The sequence below is a fragment of the Phyllobates terribilis genome, unplaced genomic scaffold, assembly GCF_046119375.1.
Source record: "Phyllobates terribilis strain yellow unplaced genomic scaffold, ASM4611937v1 Scaffold_2__4_contigs__length_985480577, whole genome shotgun sequence".
Taxonomy (NCBI): domain Eukaryota; kingdom Metazoa; phylum Chordata; class Amphibia; order Anura; family Dendrobatidae; genus Phyllobates; species Phyllobates terribilis.
Window position 1 is genome coordinate 723,050,995 of NW_027362762.1, and position 21,780 is coordinate 723,072,774.

Genomic DNA, 21,780 nt, shown 5'->3' on the forward strand with positions numbered 1-21,780 from the left:
AGCAGAGTTACTCTGGACGCAGTCTGGCCTCTGTTCAAAGGTGTCCTTTTCAGTAGTGCACAAAACTGTGGGCAACGGCACTTTTATGCACGCCTAATAAAAAGACGTATGCCAACAGATCATAGGCCAGGCGATGTCCACAGTGCCTCAATCTGCCTTATTATAGGAAATCTTCCTCCACGGGTTCTGTCTGAATCACGTATTTCAGAGATTTACACGGAAACCCCGGTGTAAGCGCTCAGCGCAGAATAAGTGTGAGCTGAGCCTTACTGCGATCTTTGGGAGGCAGACTGAACAAATCAACAGCAGGTGAAGAATTGGTTTTATTTATTTTTTATGCCGTTCCTCTTGCAGTATAATTGATTAGATGACTTTATTCTTCGGGTCAGTGCAATTACAGCGATACCAGATTTATTTCGGGTTTTTAGGTTTGGCAGCTGTCACACACTAAAAGACGCTTTTTATTGCAAAGCATCGCCATATTTTCAGAGCTATAATATTTCCATAATTCGGCCGACAGTCATGTTAGGGCTTGTTTTTTGCAGGACAAGTTGACGTTTTTATTGGTACCATTTTCGGAAACATGACATTTTTTGATCGCTTTCTATTATGATTTATGGGAGGCAGAATGAACAAAAAACAGCAATTCAGGAATTGGTTTTTTGAGGTTCTTTTTTTATGTCGCTCCGAGTGTGGTAAAATTGATAAGGCAGCTTTATTCTTCGGGTCAGTACAATTAAAGCGGTACCACATTTATAGCTTTTTTTTATGTTTTGGCGCTTTTACACAAAACCTATTTTATAGAAAAAATAATTATTTTTGCATCGCTTTATTCTGAGAGCTATAACTTCTTTATTTTTCCATTGATGGAGCTGTATGGCAGCTTGTTTTATGCGGGACAAGATGTTTTCAGAGGTACCATTTATATTTACATTCATCGTTTTATTCCACTTTTTTGTTCGGTGGCATCATGATAAAGCATCGTTTTTTGCATAATTTTTTATGGTGTTCACTGAAGGAGTTAACTAGTGGGAAAGTTTTATAGGTCAGGTCGTTCCGAACATGGAGATACCAAATGTGTACTTTTTTTTTCCATAAAAATATTTATGGGTACAATATACTTTGATTATTTTGTGATTTTTTTTTTTAAATATATATTTTTTAAAATGTTTTTTTTTTTACTTTTACACTTTGTCCCACTCTGGGACTTTCACTAATTGCAGGCTGATCACTTTTATAGTATAGGGATGCAGGAACATTCCTATACTATACAAACTGACAGTTCTGCACTGACAGACAAACCTGTTAGATCATGCACTGTGCATGATCTGGCAACTTTCCTAGCTCTGGTGACCCGGATGTGTTACAGCCTTTGTGCGCACAAAATCACCTAGACGTATCCATACGTTCCTGGTCAATAAGTACCAGACCACCGGGAAATATGGATACGTTTCATGTCAGAAAGAGGTTAAAGGAGTGGTCAATCTAAAATTACAAGTCTGTAGGCATTTTTTGTGACTGCAGAATTGCGAATCCTTGCCGGCAGTGAGTGGTCATGTGACTGCAAGCGTGCAATTTGCATACTTCCAGACACATTCCGACTAGACTGTATCCAGACTCACTCAATACATTTGCATTGAGCGAGGCCGGATACAGTCTAGTCGGCACATGTATGCAAATCACACACTTGGGGTCATGCCCCCTCCTCTCCCAGCGCCAGCACCGGAGAATCCTCACAGTGTGTGCGATATGAGGGTTCACAAATCTGCAGTCACAGAGAGACTGCAGACTTGTAGTTTTAGACCGTACAACCCATTTAATAGAAACATTGCTACTCTTGTCCACTAGCTGTCTGTTACAGTAGGTCAGACTCTTTCTAATCCTGGATAACCCCCTTAAAGAAGTACGCCCATTAAAGTTTTTATCCTCTTAATATATTGCAATCATATTATATAGCACTGTGTACTTACAATTGCTCATTTTGCCTATTTTACCCAGTTAATTATTTTCTTTTCTCTGCTCTATGTAGAAACAGGAAGTCTCTTGTCCCTGCATTTATGATCTCCCTTTTTAACTACTGACCCAGCTGTTCCCCCTCCCCCATCCCCTGCCAGGGACTTTAGCAGTGACTTATTACTCATACAGGGAAAATTTACCTCCTGTTTCTACATAGAGCTTCAGGACAATTTTGATGGGAGTGCTTCTTTAATAAAGCTAAAGATATGTTAAACTAACCGGTTGAGCTTTGAGGCTTTAGGTCTCCATTTGGACTTTGCAACAGCACTACTTCTGCATGTCACATATGCGGAGTGTGACATGCAGAAGTAGTGCTGTTGCTTTAAAAGCATTCAGCAACTATTAGAAGTAACACAAGCATAGGAGACAGGAAGTGTTGTGCTCCAGAAGCATCCAGCAACTAGAGGGGTTAACACAGTCACAGGAGAAGGGGAGTGTTTTAGCAGAGCCCCAGGGGGATTGTGGGGAAGTTGTTTACTGTCTGGCCAGAGCCGAAGAGAAAGGTGGCTTATGATCTTTATCTCACAGAAGGCAAGGGAACAGAATTCAGGTCAGAAGGGAAGCTAAACAGAGGTCAGTTAGACTCCCTGAGCTAACAGTGTGGAGTATTATCAGCCAGGAAGATAAGGACTGGAAGGAAGCCTGTCATCGAGATCATCTCCCTCATCACATCCTCCCTCCCTCCATCTCCATGCAGGATAAAGAATGCTGTGTACTATTGAGTTCTTGTAAAGGAAAAGCCTGTTGTGTATGCATCAAAACTGTGCTGTACTGTGCTACCGGATAATAGACTGTGTACTGCTGTGCTGCAAAGGAGACTGTACTGTTATTACTGGAGCCTGTTGCTCAAAGACACATTTGCATTGCACTGGCCGTGCCTCATTAAAGGTTACTGTTCTACCGTTTATGAAGACTCTTGTCAGATGTGTCTGGTCAGCAACTGAATCTATTGTGTGCCTGAGAGAAGCGGCAGCCTATGGTCGCCCTGAGTAACTGTTCCCCCAGGATTCCAGCAAATTCATGTAACTGGTCTCGCCCCTATCTGAACTTAGGCGGCGTGCGTGTAACACAGATCAGTGGTTCTCAAATCCAGACTTCAAGACCCATCCCATGATCTGTTGGTGGGTCTTGAGGACTGGAGTTGAGAACCACTTGCATAGATCATATGTGGCAATAGAAAAGTGCCCCCTTCCAATGACCTATATTACATAATTGCTACACTGAATTTATTTATTTATTTATTTTTAATTAAAAGAAAAAGTCTTTGGCATTTGACCAATCTTAGATGGCCTAAACATGTTATTACATTTGAACACTTACTTCACAGAAAATCCAAGTCTGACTTTTTCCAGTTCAACACCATGCACATAGCCCTTGTAGCTGATTTTATGGGAAAATTGACGTTCATCAGACTTCGTTACAAAAAGGTGATCGCCCTTTAATACTGAAGGCCGGTTTTCAGCTACACCTGGCACCTGTGCCAATAATAGAAAAGAAGCAAAATTGTAAGTGCGCTGGTATATACAGAGCCAGTCAAAAGTTTGGACTCACCTGTTCGTGCAGTGGTTTTCTATGTTTTTATTGGAATGTGCATGTTGCAGATTCAGACTAAAGGCAGCCAAACAACGGAGGAGCACATTTGGAAGCAAGACGTAAAGAAACATTCTGATTTGTTTCATATGCATGTTAAAGAGAACCTGTCATTTAATTCATGCTGCCCAAACCACAGGCAGCATGATTTAGAGCCTCACGGCACGATTGCTGCCAGGTATACTTTTCCTTAAAGCGCTTCGGCATTTCAGAGAATATATACTTAAAAGATTCGGCGGAGGACCAATGTTGCCCAGCGCTAGACTAGTCACTTCTCTACTTATAGTCCCCAGCCAGCACTTAAAACTATACAATTTCTAAAAAAAAAAAAAAATCACATGTGGAGAAAACTGAGTACTTCACAGAAAAATATGCCTGGTTGCAATCGTGCAGTCAGGCTCAGATTCGTGCTGCCCATAGTTTGGGCAGAATTAATCAAGTGACAGGTTAATTTTAAAACCTTAGATTCATCAAAGTACCCCCTTTTCACTCTGATGACAGCTTGGCATTTTCTAAAGCAGCAGAATCAAGAAGCTACCTAAAATGGCTTTTAAATCAGGTCTGCTTCTGCAATGAAGTAAGGACCCCCCTTTCCCGGAACGGGACTTGGTCGATTCTCCAAACCAGTTGTTACACTGACAGCCAGCATATTCCTGCATTCAGTTTTCAGACACAAATTCAGTTGAATAAATGAGTACATGGACATGCAGAGGAGCCCTAATCGTCTCCTCTACTAGACGAGTAGTGATGTGATGAGGTCACCATCACCCTGTGACATTCATTGGTGTGACACAGAAGAGGACAGTACGGCAAGCGCTCAATGAAGTCGAAAATACAGGGGAGTTTTATTGTTGATGGAGGGTGGGATTAATGTGCAGATTGTGGTGGTCATAGTTTCTGCTGGGAGCACAGTAATAGGCGACTATTTATTCAGGGACAAAGCATGGGTATATGATGGATGTTAAGGACATAGTGCCTGAGAGTTATAGGTTCATGTGATACATGTGTATATGGAGGGGTTGCCCCAACATTGAAATATTAGGGTTCGCTCACACTAGCGTATAGCATCCTATGATTCTCTCATTCGAGAGAATTAGATGCTATATATAAATGACCCTCAGTTCAAATTCTGTAAGCGTGAGCTGAGTATCATTTTACAGTGATCCGATTCTCTTGCATGCAAGAATCGGATCACAGGTGTGGAGAAGATTGAGAACTAAATGTCTTCATTTGCTCAATTGTGAGAGTCAGCGTATATCAGACTGCAGTCAGATAACATGAGAGTTCAGTTCGACGTTTTGCACGCACTCAAAGACTTGTATGGGTGCTCGCCGTCTGATATACGCTGCCAATCGCAGCATGCACCAATTTTTTTATCATGCCGACCGGGCATGAGAAACAAACAAAAAAAAAAAAGCTAGTTGGCAATGCTTCATAGTACAACATTGGAAAGACTGCTCTCCAATGAAACATCGGTTAGCACTCGTCCGAGTTATACGCTGGCTACTTGCCAGCGTGAGCGTACCCTTAAGCTTTGTACTGCATTCATGTACTGATGGCAGCTCTGGTGCTGCATTCATGTCCTGAAGGTGGTTTTGGTGCTGTATTCCTATACAATCTTCGATTCTGATGCAGTTTTCCTGAACTGATTATTCAGAACTGGTACACATGTATGAATCCATAACTTGTCTGATGACATACTACATGGCTATGTTAATACAGTATTGTGCTGTCAGACAAGTTAAGGATTACTGTATCTGTATTTACGTTAGAAGCATTAAACCTTTGTATTGGAAAACTGCCATTTTGACTTTCCTGTGAATCTCTGCCACAGGCAGAGCTCCGTAGGAGATCATGAGGTGTCCTATAAAATGCTATACTTTAGTATTGCAGTATATACACTACAAGCAAATCAGATGATCGCAGGTTCAAGTCCCCTAAAGGACTAAGTAAAAATCACCTCCTCCCTTGTTAAAAATAAAGAAATTAGAGAAATATTAGCTAAATTTAAAATAACCTGTACAATGAGAAAGGGGGAAAAAATGCTTTATTTTTTTGTCAGCTCACTTACCTAAAAAAAAAAAAAAAAATGCAATAAAATTTACCGCATTTTTCAGACCATAAGTAGTAATAGTATGTCCTGACCATGTGGCTGCGGTACATATCTGTTCAATGGGAGCCCCTGCTCTAGTTGCCCATGAGGTGGAAATTGCTCTGGTGGAATGGGCTTTCATAATTTCAGGGGGAGGCTGTCCTTCTGAAAGATATGCTAGATTAATCATGGATGTGACCCATCTAGCTAAGGATGTTTTTGAAGTCTTCCTGCCTCTATTTTTCCCCCAAACTGTATAAAAAAAGGAGTCTAGTCTAATCTCCAGTTCCGAGTGGCTTCCAAATAGGCCAACACTGCTCTGCGGACATTGAGATGGTGTAACTTTTCCTCCCTCTGATTCCTAGAGTTTTTGCAGAATGATGGAAGAACCACGTCTTGGTTTAAGGTCATCGATGACACCACCTTCGGGGAGAAACTTGGATCCAGCTTGATAATGATGCAATCATCCTGAATCTGCATACAAGGCTCAACAACAGATAGAGCCTGGATTTCACCCAACCATTTAGCCGTGGTGATTGCGACCAAGAAGACTGTTTTCAAAAAAAAAAAAGTCAAGTTCTTTATTCCTAATTCATTAACTGGGCCGAAGGCAGGTTTGCAAAGGACTCTTAGGACAAGATTCAGATCCCATGGAGGGGGAAGAAATTCTCTGGGTAGGCCCAAGTCTCTGGATTGCCTTGACAAAACTGATTATCCAGGGATGCGAGGACAATGATGTATCGAAGAAAGCACCTAGTGCTGCAATCTGCAACTTCAAGGTACTTGGTCTAAGACCTGCGTCAAATCCCACCTGCAAGAAATCAAGGCTTGCAGGGATGTCTGGCTGAGAGGTATCTACCGTCCTGTGGAACTGACAAAAAGGTCCTCCAGACTTTTTTTTTTAATATATGACTTGGGTTACAGGTTCTCCCCTAGTCTACATATTCTGGATCACTCTGACAGATAAGCCCTTGTTTCTTCAGGTACTCCCCTTCAGAAGCCAAGCTGAGAGCTGGAGTTGTTGATGCCGATGCAACAGAGGACCTTGCGTCAGAAGATCTTCCTGAAATGGTAAAATGCAATGCTAGATGACGTAGAAGGGAGAACCAACTCCTCCTTGGCCAGAACGGGACAATTGTTATGACTGTCACCCGATCTTCCTGAATTTTCCGCAGCATTCTCAGAATTAGAGGAGCAGGTGGGAAGGCATATATTAGGCCTTCTCCCTAATATTGTGAGAGAGCATCCACTGCCAGAGGATGATCTCCTGGGTCGAGTGAGAAGAAAGATGTCGTCTTTGCATTCGTTCTGGATGCAAAAAGGTCTAGGTGCGGCTGCCCCCATCTGCGAGTTAGTCGCTGGAACACCTCTTCGTTCAGTTCCCATTCTGAAGCCTTCATCTGACGTCTGCTGAAGTAATCTGCCTCCTGACTGTTGGATCTGCTGAAATGGAGCTCATCATCTTCTCTATCCCTAAGAATATCCTGTTGGCCAGGGACTGGAGAAGTGGGTGTCTTCGTCCACCCCGATGTCTGATGAAAGAGACTGCCGTGATGTTGTCCGACAAGATTTTTACATGTCTGTCTCTTAAGACCACCCGGCTTTTCTGTCGGGCTTCCCAGATCGCCTGCAGTTCCCAAAAATTCGATGATCGGGTCTGAATGTCTGTGGATGATGTTCCTTGGAGATAAGAATCTCCCACTCAAGCTCCCCATCCTGAGACACTTGAGTCCGTGGTCACTAAAAGACAAGGTTCCAGAATCCACTGCACTCCCTTCTGTAGATTCTTATGGTCCAGCCACCAGTGTAGAGAGTCCTGGGCGTCTCGGGTCAAAGACATCTTCCTGTCTAGGTAATTCTGATGTCTGTTTGTCACTTCCAGGATGCATTTTTGTAGAGGCCTGGAATGGAACTGGCTCCATCTGACGCAGGTGATGCATAACGTCATGATTCCCAAAATACTCATTGCCTTTCGGATCGAAGGTTTCTTCTCTCTTGCAAAAGAACAAATCCTTTGTGGAATTGAGAGCATCTTGTCTTTCGGGAGATAAGACATTCACATTCGGGAGCTGAGATGGACTCTCAGGAAGATGTGAAGTACTGGGGATAAGATTGGATTTTTCTTTGTTTACAATCAAACCCAGGCTGGTAAATGTCTGTAGGACAAGTTCCAGATGTTTCGTAATACTTAGAGGAAATACTGCCACCACCAGGAAGTTGTCCAAGTACGGAATGATGGTAATATCCCTGAGTCAGATATAGGCCACTACCTCTGCCATGATCTTTGTAAAGATTCTGGGAGCAGATGACAGGCCAAAGGGAAGACATCGGAACTGGTAGTGTAGAATCTGACTGCCTGATGGTAGTGCAAACCTCAGATATTGCTGACTTGAGCAATGTATTGGCAGGTGGTAGTATGCATCCCTGAGGTCCAGGGTGCACATTACCACATCTGCGTCTATTAGAGGAATGGCTGATCTTACCGATTCCATGCAGAACTTTTTGTAGCGTACCCATCGGTTTAGGGGTTTCAGGTTAATTGTACGGAACTCCCCTGACGGTTTCTTTATTGAAAACAGAGGAGTAATGGCCCCGATGTTGTTCGTGTTCTGGAACTGGCACAATAATCCTCTGATGTAGCAGCTTCTCTATGTCTGCCCGTAGATGGGAAAGAGGTAGAGGAACCCTCTGTCAGGTGAAATTTTTGAGAAAACTCTATCCTGTAACCCTGCGCTATAGTTGTTAGTATCCAGGGATTTTGAGTTACCCGATGCCAACAGTTTTTGAAAAACTTTAATCACCCCCCTACTCTGACATAGTCAGTTGTTTTGGATGGGAGCTAGTACTGGGCTGGTATTTCCTATCTTTGTTCCCCTTATTAAAACTCCAGCTTGTGGATCCCCCTTTTTTTCTGAGTGTTATATTTAAGGGAGGGAAAGGGTTTGCGAAAAGGCTGCTCCTTTTTCTCCTCAGGGAAGCCCTTCTTTTTATCTGACGCTTTTTCTAGAATGTCGTCTAATAGTGGTCTGAATAATCTGAGCCCTGAAAATGGAATGGAGCACAGTTTGTTCTTAGAAGCTGTATCTCCAGACCATGTTTTTAAACAAACAGCTCTACGGGCTGAGTTGGAAAGCGCATTATTTCTGCCCGCAAATCTGACCGATTCAGCCGAAGCGTCGGCCATAAAATTTGTTGCCATTTTTAATAGGGGCAATGATTGAAGGAGAGATTCCCTCGGGGTGCCATCCCGTAGGGGACGCTCTAACTCTTCTAACCAAACTCTCATGGATCTGGCAATAGATGTAGCATCCTCCCATTCCTCCAGTATCATGTCCTTCATGTGAGCATTAACAGGGAAAACCATGGATCTCTAGGTTCTAAGACCACCAAACATCTCATCCTGAATGTTAGTGCTCTTCTCCGTTTCCTCTACCTGCATCGTGTTTTGGATGGCTCGTAGAAGAAGAATATCCATACCATCTGAGTGGAACATATATTTTTTTCGTTCTCCGCCCTGAGGTGGACTAATGGTCTCACTGTTGTCAGAGTCGCCAGATGGGTTGATTTCACCCTCAGAAGATGGTGCTATATCTTCTCTGGGTCTTTTGGCGCCCTGGGACATCCTGGACTCCTGAACCTGGGGCCTGCAGAGACGTAATAGAAGCCTGAACTTCTTTGATTATACTACACATCTCATTTAATAAAGCCCCGTGCTCCTCCTTTAGCATGGAAGCTCTACATTCAGCACATAGACGTTTTGTATACGAGTCGGGAAGTCTGATGTTACAATCCAGGCACCTGTTGGATTTTACTGTGGCCTTTTTCCCTCTATCCTTCTTTTTCTCAGAAGGAGGTGGTAATTGCCCAGAGACCTCCTATAAAAAATTTGGAGGGCCTGGTAAGTGCAAGCTCCATTAGCCATATAAAAAAGGGTAATGGTACACTTACATGACTGTGGGGCGGGCGATCCAGGGAGGGTAATCAGGGTGAGACATACAGTACAGACCAAAAGTTTGGACACACCTCATCTAAAGAGGTTTCTGTATTTTCATGACTATGAAAATTGTACATTCACACTTAAGGCATCAAAACTATGAATTAACACATGTGGAATTACATACTTAACAAAAAAGTGTGAAACAACTGAAAATATGTCTTATATTCTAGGTTCTTCAAAGTAGCCACCTCTTGCTTTGATGACTGCTTTGCACACTCTTGGCATTCTCTTGATGAGCTTCAAGAGGTAGTCACCAGAAATGGTTTTCACTTCACAGGTGTGCCCTGTCAGGTTTAATAAGTGGGATTTCTTGCCTTATAAATGGGGTTGGGACCATCAGTTGTGTTGTGCAGAAGTCAGGTGGATACACAGCTGATAGTCCTACTGAATAGACTGTTAGAATTTGTATTATGGCAAGAAAAAAGCAGCTAAGTAAAGAAAAACGAGTGGCCATCATTACTTTAAGAAATGAAGGTCTGTCAGTCCGAAAAATTGGTCAAACTTTGAAAGTGTCCCCAAGTGCAGTTGCAAAAACCATCAAGCGCTACAAAGAAACTGGCTCACATGAGGACCGCCCCAGGAAAGGAAGACCAAGAGTCACCTCTGCTTTATCCGAGTCACCAGCCTCAGAATTCGCAGGTTAACAGCAGCTCAGATTAGAGACCAGGTCAATGCCACACAGAGTTCTAGCAGCAGACACATCTCTACAACAACTGTTAAGAGGAGACTTTGTGCAGCAGGCCTTCATGGTAAAATAGCTGCTAGGAAACCACTGCTAAAGGACAGGCAACAAGCTGAAGAGACTTGTTTGGGCTAAAGAACACAAGGAATGGACATTAAACCAGTGGAAATCTGTGCTTTGGTCTGATGAGTCCAAATTTGAGATCTTTGGTTCCAACCACCGTGTCTTTGCGCGACGCAGAAAAGGTGAACGGATGGACTCTACATGCCTCGTTCCCACCGTGAAGCATGGAGGAGGAGGTGTGATGGTGCTTTGCTGGTGACACTGTTGGGGATTTATTCAAAATTGAAGGCATACTGAACCAGCATGGCTACCACAGCATCTTGCAGCGGCATGCTATTCCATCCGGTTTGCGTTTAGTTGGACCATCATTTATTTTTCAATAGGACAATGATCCCAAACACACCTCCAGGCTGTGTAAGGGCTATTTGACCAAGAGGGAGAGTGATGGGGTGCTACGCCAGATGACCTGGCCTCCAAAGTCACCAGAACTGAACCCAATCGAGATGGTTTGGGGTGAGCTTGAGTGCTAAGCATCTCTGGGAGAGCCTTCAAGATTGTTGGAAGACCATTTCCGGTGACTACCTCTTGAAGCTCATCAAGAGAATGCCAAGAGTGTGCAAAGCAGTCAAAGCAAAAAGGTGACTACTTTGAAGAACCTAGAATATAAGACATATTTTCAGTTGTTTCACACTTTTCTGTTAAGTATATAATTCCACATGTGTTAATTCATAGTTTTGATGCCTTCAGTGTGAATGTACAATTTTCATAGTCATGAAAATACAGAAAAATCTTTAAATGAGAAGGTGTGTCCAAACTTTTGGTCTGTACTGTATCTGCCATTTAACTGTCAGGAGTACCTAAGCTGTAAGCCTGTCTTTGATGCTCCCCAGCCCCCTTTCTTATACCATACCTGGTCGTCCTGTCATTTTCTCCTGCTCCCTGGCATCTGGTCTAACCGCGATTTGAATTTCCTGCGTGACCGCCACCGGAAGTAGTCATCTCCGAACTTCCGGTTTAGACGCCGGGCGGTCCTGAAGCCGGGAGAAGCCGGACCCGCCCAGAGCAGGACGCAGAGTGCTCCGGCGATGGGGAAGCGGCACCCGGAGGCTCCAGCACACCGGAGGGCTGAGGGACTTCCGACAGGGAGTGTCAGCCCAGGACCCGCTTGGCTGCGTGAAGGAGAGAGCCGCGGCCCCCCCGATCCCTCGGGCTAAACTTTTCACCAGTGCTCCTGCACCAGCGCTCCTTTTGTACTCCCTGTCCTGTGTAGGGACAGGAAAAACACTGAGGGGATTACTCCTCCTATGGTGCTGTCATGGGGACGTACTGGAAAAATGCAATTCCACAGTTTTTTTTTTTTCTTCTTTCCACGTTCACTGGATGCCAACACTGACCTGCCATCATTATTCTTCAGGTCATTACGAGTTTGTAGACCCCAAACATATATAGGTTTCCTTTTTATTTAAATGGTGAAAAAAAATCCAAAGTTTGCTTAAAAAAAAAAAAGGCGCCATTTTCCGAGACCCATAGCGTCTCCATTTTTCGGAATCTGGGGCCGGGTGAGGGCTAATTTTTTGCGCGCCGGGCTGACGTTTTTATTGATACTATTTTGGCGTAGATACCAAATGTGTATGTGGGGTTTATTTTTTATTATTTGATTTTGAATGGGGCAAAAGGGGGGTGATTTAACTTTTTTTTTATTATATATACACATACATACACTTTTTGCTTGTTTCTATAGTCTTCATAGGAGACTAGAAGCAGCAACTGTCTGATCGTCTCTGCTACATAGAGGTGATGAGCAGATCACCTCTATGTAGCAGAAATGCTCCTGTACTATGAGTGCCGACCACTAGGTGGTGCTCATAGCGATCTTTACATGACAACCACTGGGGTCTGCTGCAGACTCAGGGTTGTCATGCCCACCCATCAGTGACCCGCGATCACGTGACGGGGTCATCGATGGGCAGGGCAAGAATAAGCTGACATGTGCCTGGTTCAGTGCGGGCTCAGCGCCGGAGTCCGTGCCGAATCGAGGGTGATGGCCTGGGGCGTACTAATACACCCCAGACCAGTAAGGGGTTAAAAGCTGGTTGGGCCACCCTTAGCAGGGACAACTGCAGTCAAGCGTTTGCGATAACTGGCAATGAGTCTTTCACAACGATCTGGAGGAATTTTGGCCCACTCAAAATTGTTTTAAGTCAGCCACATTGGAGGGTTCCCGAGCATGAACCGCCACAGCATCTCAGATTAAAGTCAGGACTTCGCCTAGGCCATTTCAAAGTCTTCATTTTGTTTTTCGATTTTAGCATCACTTGGAAAAGTGCTTGACAACTTGGTCACACTATATAAATCCATGCAAAAGGCATGGATTTATATAGAGTGACCAAGTTAAAAGTTAAAAAAAAAAAAAAAATGGTAAAGAATGAAAAAAATAAAACATTATACTTACCTTCCGATGGCCCCCGGTCTCCTCAGCGATGCGTCTGGTCTCTTGTATGGTTCGCGATGGTCTAAAAGGACCTTTCATGACGTCATTTAGTCATATGACCGGTCATGTGGTACCTGGGTCTGGAGGAGAGTCTCTTCTTCTCCAGACCCGGGTACCATCCGCACATTGAATCACTTAATATCCGCATGTGCAAATGTAGTCATGCGGATATTAAGCGATTCAATGGCGGCAATTATGCTGCGTGTCCGCAAAAATAATGGACATGTTGCGTATTTTTCCGGAATGATAATCCGCAGCATGTGCACAGCACATGCGGATCATCATTGGGGACCATGGGGCACATATTACCAAGCGTTTTCGCTACAGAAATTCCGCTTGAAAATGCATAGTGGGCACGCAGCCTAACATTCTATTTAAGTAAAATTTAGAAGGGACCTCCAGGGTCATCGTGTCAAACCCCCTGCTCAATGCAGGATTCTCTAAATCAGGGTTTCCCAACTCCAGTCCTCAAGGCCCACCAACAGGTCAGGTTTTCAGGATTTCCTTACCATTACACAGGTGATGGAATTATTGCCTGTGCAGGTGATGCAATCACCTGAGCAATGCTAAGGAAATCCCGAAAACATGATCTGCTGGTGGGCCTTGAGGACTGGAGTTGGGGAACACTGATCTAAACCATCTCAGACAGATGTCTGTCCAGCCTCTGTTTGAAGACTTCCATTGAAGGAGAACTCACCACCTCTCATGGCAGCCTGTTTCACTCATTGATTACCCTCACTGTCAAAAAGTTTTTTTTAACATCTAATCTATACCTTCTCCCTTTCAGTTTCATTACATTGCTTTTTGTGTTTACCTGTGCATATGAGAATAAGGATGATCCCTCTACACTGCAACATCTGTTCAGATATTTGTTGACAGCTATTAAGTCTCCTCTTTGCCTTCTTTTTTGCAAGCTAAAAATTCAAAGATCCTTTAACCATTCCTTGTAGGACATAGCTCTTTTCTGAACTTGCTCCAGGTTTTCAATGTCTTTTTTATAATGCAGTGCCCAGAACTGGACACAGTATGTCAGATGAGGCCTGACCAAGGAGGAGTAGAGGGGGGTAATTACTTCATGTGATCTAGACTCAATGCTTCTCTTAATACATCCCAGAACTGTGTTTGCCTTTTTTGCTGCTAAATTACACTGTTGACTCATATGCAGTCTGTGATCTATTAGTATACCCAAGTCTTTTCACAAGTGCTGTTGCTTAGTTCTATTCCTCCCATTCTGTTGATGTCATTTTCGTTCTTCTGGCCCAGATGTAGAATCTTGCTTTTCTCCCTGTTAAATACCATTCTATTAGTCGCTGCCCATTTTTAAAGCTTATCTAGGTCCTTCTAAATGTTTTCTGTCTTCTCTAGGGTTAGCTATCACTCCTAGCTTTGCATAGTCTGCAAATTTGAATAGTTTACCTTCAACTCCTTTATCCAGATAATTTATAAAAATGTTGAACACTGTGGCCAAGACAGAGCCTTGTGGTACCCCACTTGAAACACTCTTCCAATTGGATGTGCAACCATGTATTACCACTCTTTGAGTATGATCACTGAGCCAGTTTTAAATCCATAATATTCAGGTTTATTAACCTTTTGGATTGACTGACAGCACTGTAGTTGTTTAATTTTTTTATTCATCATCAAAAATAGAAATTGCCTAATTGTGCAGAGTATAGATACGGTTGATATTATAACAGTATTGTAGCATATAGTAAAAGTCGCAGTTTCCTAGGAAAGTCAGCAACAGGCTGTTAGCTCATTTTATTTTTATCTTAGGTTTTGTCTGTTTAGTGGCCAGTGTGAACATGTGCCTACACGTTGCATGCGTATCAACTTATATTCCAGTACGTCTCTTCAGGTTTTTGTTTCAGGTTCTGTGCAAATAAGGGTGTGGCTTCCCCTTTCTTTGAGCTGGACATTACGTTTATATAGCTTCCCATCTCTGGGTGGCCATTATTCAGGGTCTCAGTCTTGCTCAGCCCTTATACACATTTACGTCATTTGACATATGGTAAGGTTTTAATTCTAGAGGTTAGGACCATCCTGAAGAGGGTCGACTTGACACGGTGAGGGATGGCTTTTACGTTTTTTTTTTTTATCAAAATAATGTTAACTGAGTACCCTATATTATTTTCATGCACTAATGCTATTTAATGCAGTCTTTTTGCTCATTTTGTTTTTATCTTTATCTAACCCTACCCCAACCCCTAACCCCAGCCCAACCCTAGCCATAGCCCAACCCAACCCCTAACCCTAGCCCAACCCTAGCCCTAACCCTACCCCAACCCAACCCTAGGAATACCCTAGCCCTAACCCAACCCTAGCCCAACCCCTAACCCTAACCCAATGCTAGCCCAACCCCTAGCCCAATCCCTAACCCTAGCACTAACGCTTGCCCTAACCCTAGCCCAACCCTACCCTAGCCCAACCCTACCAATACCCTAGCCCAACCCCTAGCCCTACCCCCAACCCTACCCCAATGCTAGCCCTACCCCTAACCCTAGCCCAACCCTACCCTAGCCCTACCCCAACCAATACCCTAGCCCAACCCCTAACCCAATGCTAGCCCTACCCCTAACCCAACCCTAGCCCTACCCTAGCCCTACCCTAGCCCTACCCTAGCCCTACCCTAGCCCTACCCTAGCCCTACCCTAGCCCAGCCCCTAACCCAACCCTAACCATAGCCCAACCCAACCCTAGCCCACCCCATCCCCTAATCCTAGCCCTAACCCAACCCTAGCCAAACTCTAGCCCTAACCCTAGCCCCAACCCTACCCTAACCCTAGCCCCAACCCCTAATCCTAGCCCTAACCCAACCCTAGCCCTAACTCTAGCCCAACCCATAGCCCAACCCTACCCCAACCCCAACCTAGCCCAGCCCTACCCCAAGCCATAGCCCAACCCTAGCCATAGCCCAACCCCTTACCCTAGCCCCTTACCCTAGCCCAACCCCAACCCCTAGTCCAACCCTAGCCCTACCCTACCCCAACCCATAGCCCAATCCTAGCCCTAACCCAACCACTAGCCCAACCCTAGCTCTAGCCATAGCCCAACCTTAGCCCAACCCCTAGCCATAGCCCAACCCCTAACCCTAGCGCAACCCTAACCCTAGCATTTGTTTTACGCCATTCCTCATGCGGTGTAAGTGATTAGACGACTTTGTTCTTCGGGTCGGTGCGATTACAGCAATACCAGATTTAGATTGGGTTTTTATGATTGACAGCTGTGACACTAAAAAAAACTTTTTTTTTCCTTTTTTTTGCAAAGACTAGTTTTTGCATCGCCATTTTGAGAGCTATAATTTTTTCCATATTTTGGCCAACAGTCATGCAAGGGCTTGTTTTTTGCGGGACAAGTTGACGTTTTTATTGGTACCATTTTCGGGCACGTGACATTTTTTGATAGCTTTCTATTCCAATTTTTGGGAGGCAGAATAAACAAACAAAAAAAACAATTCCTGTATTGTTATGCCATTCTGCGTGAGGTAAAATTGATAAGGCAGTGTTATTCTTCGGGTCAATACATTTACTGTGGTACCACATTTATAATTTTTTAGGTTTTAGCACTTTTACACAAAAAACTTTTATAGAAAAAATAATTTTTGCATCTCTTTATTCTAAGAACTATAACTTATTTTTCGGCTGATGGAGCTATATGGCGGCTTTTTTTTTGCGGGACAAGATAACGTTTTCAACTATATCATTTTTATTTACATTCATCTTTTTGATCACGTTTTATTCCATTTTTTGTTTGGCGGTATGATGATAAAAAACGAAGCAAAGAACGATGCTTTAATTTTTAATTTTTTTTACCGTCTTCACTAAAGGGGTTAACTGGTGGGACAGTTTTGTAGGTCAGGTCTTTCTGGAAGCAGCGAAGACCAAAATATGTGTACTGTTATTGTTTTTTTTTCATAATATTTATGGGTGCAGTATATTTTTATTTATTTGTTTTACAATTTTTTAAAAAATTTTTTTCACTTTTTGACACTTTCTTTAAACACTTTGTCCCACTAAGGGACTTTCACTTTTTGCAGGCTGATCGCCTATATAGCATAGAGATGCAGCAGCATCTCTATGCTATACAGCCTGTCAGCGCTGCACAGGCAGAAGTTACTTTGATCATGCGCACTGCACTATCAAAGTAAGTTACTGATGCCTGGTGATCTGGATGTCATCATCCGAGTCACCATGGCAACGATCGGGACACCGCACACACAGCGTGGGGCACCGCTCCTGGCACATTGTACCGGGTGTCAGCTGTGAGAATCAGCTGACACCCGGCGGGGATCGCGCCAGCACAGCAGATACGTATTATTACGCCCGATGTCAGAAAGGGGTTAAACATGGAAGTAAGATAATGTGCAGGTGCTTTGCTGGTTACGGTCAGTGATTTATTTCAAATTCAAGGCACATTTACAAAATTTGGGTTGCAATAGAACAACGACCCAAAACACATCTTGAGGCTATATACAAACTATGTGACCAAGATAGAGATGGCTGAAGTTCAGCGTCAGATGATAGGACCTCCAAAAGCACCGACCTCAACCCACATGGCTTTGGATGAGTTGGACCACAGAGTGAAAGAAAAGCAGCTAACAAGTGTGCAGCACCTCTGGGAATCCTGCAAGACTGTTGGAAAGCCATTCCAGGTGATTACGTGATGAAGCAGCTTGAGAGAATGCCAAATGTGTTTAAATTTGTCATCAGTGTAAAAAGGTGGCTACTTTGAGGAATCTATGGTTCAACATATTATGATTTGTTATAAACACCGGTTTCTTTACTCTTTGTTTCCATATGGTTTACTTTGTAGATTCAGACTGAAGGCAGAAAAAAAAAAACCACAATGTGCACATTCCAAATAAGAACAGGGAAAACCATTACAATTCCCGATCCTTTTGTTTGCTGGGGATAAAAGTCCCTTACCAGGGGAGTTTGGCTGCAGCATACTCAACCCTCCCTATTAAAAACACTCCCACTAGGTCAAACCTACCATGCATGTGTATGGGGAGTCATGAGAGATACTGTAGCAGTAGGCTGAACAAGGTCACCTTAGAACTCTTTCTAAATTTAAATTGTCAGGAAGTTTGTTCCAAGGCTCAGATCATGCAAGAACACTCTTGAAGGTTTATCTCACAGGTGAAAATGTGTTACGAGTCCCTTATTTAAATGGGGAACCAGTCACCTGAAAAAAAAATGCTATTTACCTGCAGATATGGGGTTAATCTGCAGGTTAATAGTGTTGTGAACTTGCCCATCGCCGGCACTTAGACCCACGTTGCCAGGAGGAAACTAACTTTATTCCCCCGGCAGGGTTTGGTTTTCAGTCATGGGGGTGGCTTCAGTGTATGGAGAGCAGGGACAGTAACTGTGCCCCCCACACTGACTTACAACCAATGCTGAGCTGCTTTCAGTCAGTGCTGGGGGCACTCTCAATGCACACAGCGGTGAATGAACCCGAGCCGGCACTTCCCCTATGACTGGAAACGGTGCCGGGGGGAATAAAGTTAATTTCATTTTCTTCTGGCAGGTCAATAGCATTTTTTTCAGATGACAGGTTGCCTGTAAAAGGTCAGGTTATAAAGTCGTATTGCCCTTACAGCCATTATGAAAATAAATGAATAAGAGAACATCACTCACATCAAGGATTAAAAGACGTTTGTCTCTTGGGTCTTTTTCCATTGTCTGAGCCTCTCGGTCATATTTCCGGATGTCTATCTCCATTTGTATCTCTTCTAGGTGTAACAGCAAGTGAAATTTCTCGTGGTAGTTGTCAAACACTAGGGGTGATTTCAGCAAGCTCCTGAAATGATAGAATTATAAAAATTTAATTTTTAAAAACAATACAATTTAGAAATGTGGGAATGGTAGCAATGAGCAGAATGTTAAGTTTCTAGCATAGTATACAGAATATATTCAACAACTGCACCTGTTCCAGAATCATTTTCATTCTATTAATTTAATGAAAGAATAATAAACCTTCTCAGACAACTAAAAGACTTTATTATATGTATGGATATGTCTAATAAGCATTTTGTTACAGCTAACTAGCCATGGTTGTAAACATATGTAATGCTAATGATGTGGTTCAAACAATAGAGATGAAGTGAGGCGACCTGTGCTCGTTATGGTGGTACCTGAGGTACAGGGGTCCAAAGTTTCGATAAACAGACTGGAATCACACCCAGTTTTGATCCAGTTTTTTTGAGCCAAAGTTAGAACGGCATCCACGGAAAAAGGGGAGATATAAAAGACTTTTTATTCATTCCTGTGTTTGGCCCCAAAAAGTCACCTGGATACAAGAAGTCTCATTGAGGAAACAGCTTATTGACCTCTATGGGAAGATGTTGTTGGTATGCTCAGATATGCTTCCATAGCTTAAACTGGTGAGATAAGCTGAGGGGAAATCTGAAGGTGCACAAAATTCTCTTCTTTCTTAAAGGAAGATTCTCTTAAGATGTGTAATGGGATGAAGGAATGTAGAGACACACACAATAGTATTTAAGCCGAGTGTCTGTGACGCGCCACCTGGGCCATGGGGTACTCGGCAGCCGGGCCTCTGTGGATGCCGGTATGGGGATTATCACGGTGGCTGGCCCGATCAGTGACCCAGGGCGGTCAGTAAAAAGGGGGTATTTATAAGGGATTTAAAGTGTTCATGATGCCACCTGTGGAATGCAGCTAAGGGGTGCTGCCGCTGCGGAGCAGTCCTCTGGAGCTGGTGTTACGGCAGCAGGGATGGCGTGGCTCTCCACAGGCAGAGCTAGCTCCAGGGCAGCGTGGGGTGTAAAGGATGGTGGTGCAGGGGAGAGATGGCAGGACGGTCCCAGAGGAAAGACGGACACTCACACGGGGGTAAACTTCAGTAACTTTACTGGTGATGGTGCAGGCACGGACCAGGGTACTCCGGACGAAGGGCGCACTTTTGGACTCTCCACAGTGAGCAGGTATAGGGCCTCCTGATCCATGGCTTTCCTCGCTAAGCTTCTGACCTGACTGGAGCTAGGCCTAGCTTGGTTACTGTCTCTCTTTGCACCTGCTGACCTGGTGGTAGGGCCTTCTCTTGGAGATCACTCTCCCTGGACGCTGGGACCTAAGTGACTCCGAGCCCTGGTACTGTAATCAGCGTTTGGTAATCCTGGGACCTGTAGTCCTCCAGGGGTTCCGGTGGTTCCTACTGGGTATAAAGGGTCCCTGTAGGCACGGACCCGGTGTCCGATATATATCTTGGGGTGAGCCTGGTATGCTCCTCTGCCCCCTTGCTACTTCTTCCTTCTCCTCTCGCCTTCAGCCCACTCAGGACCCTCACTAGGCCTTCACACGTGCTGTAGGCCTTGGCTCGCTAAGCACAGCAGCCAGCTTGCGGCCTCTTCGCTGCTCTGAGTGTCAGCACGCTCTCTGCTCAACTCTGAGCTCTGTCTGAACAACAACAACTTCTGACTCCAACTGAGCTGCCTGGCTCCACCCTCCCTATATATATCCCTAACGGGCTCCCTCTGCTGGTCTGAGGTGGTAGGGTGGAGGTGTGTCAATGTGTGAGGGCCTCTTGTGGAGAAGTCCATCCATGCACCCTTCTGGGTTCTGTGGCACCACATCTGCAAGCAAACATCGCCATCTGCTGATGACAGAGAGACAGAACAGGGTACGGTACAAAGTGGGGACCGGGGACCTGCTTCAGGGAACAAAGGTGGCCAGTGTACCAAGTAACTCACCAATCTGGACCTTGCGGTCTAGTGGGTTGCATTGTTAACCCCCGTTAGGGCCTGTGTGACTCTTTGAGCCGCCTAGAGAAAAGACGACGGTGACGGGCCCAGTAGAGAGCGTGACACCCATTAGGACTAGACATTACTGACAATAACAGTCCCTTAACGGTAAACATAACATGTGTGAGAGTGTGTACACACACACACCCTCATTTTATAGATATCCTCTTTACTTGTACTACAGTGTGCCATGCTCTATCATTGTTGACTTTTACCTTCGACACCCTGCCTATATATTTATCGTGTTAAACAACTAATTTAACCAAGCAACACTGTCTTTTCATTGTCTGCGCTGTTACATCCGCATACCATACTAATAAGGACTAGGTGAAAGCTGAAAGATTATTAACTCCTTCCCGACATAGCCAATTTTCATTTGTGAATTTTTGGTTTTTATCTACTCTTCTTCCAAAAAGGCATATGTTTTTTTACTTTCCGTCCACTTAGACGTATAAAGGCTTTTCTTGTGGGAGAACTTGTACTTTAGAATGACCTTCATTGTACTGAAACAGTAAAAGAAATCCCAACTGTGATGAAAAACAATTCCAACAAGGTTTTGGCGGTTTTGTTTTTGTTTTTATGGCAGTCTTTATTGTGTGGCAAAAAATTACCTGGTATCAGAATTCACCACGTTTGTAGAATTATAGCGATACTAAAACTAGTACAGTTTTTTTAATAATATATTATTATTATAAAGTAAGGAAAAAAAAAAAAATTTTCAGAAATTTGTCAAACATTTTAAGTTTGTGTTTTCATTTTTCCGAGACCCATAACATTTTTTTTCCTACATTGATGAAGCTGTTTGAGAACTAGTTTGAGGGACAATTACATTTTTATTGATACCTTATTGTGATTGATATGAGGTTTTGACTGCTTCTTATTGTGGCAACCTAAAAAAAAAAAAAAATTTTGGCTTATACATTTTTTTTTTTTTCTTTCCAGTTCCTTTAGGGGACTTGAACCTGTGATCGTCTGATCGCTTATACTATATACTGCATTACCACAGTATTGCTGCAGGCTGGGTTTTAACAGAGCAATGTAATGGTAGGCACAGGGGGTTTTCAGCAGACGACCAGCTGACATATCA

The 21,780-nt window shown here is 43.7% G+C and overlaps 1 protein-coding gene across 1 annotated transcript in view; it reads right to left on the bottom strand.

Annotated features, from left to right (window-relative positions):
• Positions 1-21,780, bottom strand: part of MOV10 (Mov10 RNA helicase) — a 127,810-nt gene that overhangs the window by 45,384 nt on the left and 60,646 nt on the right. The window contains exons 7-8 of the mRNA XM_073667181.1: positions 18,571-18,733; positions 3,337-3,491 (exon numbers count right to left, since the gene is read on the bottom strand). Coding sequence (XP_073523282.1) covers positions 3,337-3,491; positions 18,571-18,733 — 318 coding nt within the window. The remainder of the gene's footprint in view (positions 1-3,336; positions 3,492-18,570; positions 18,734-21,780) is intronic.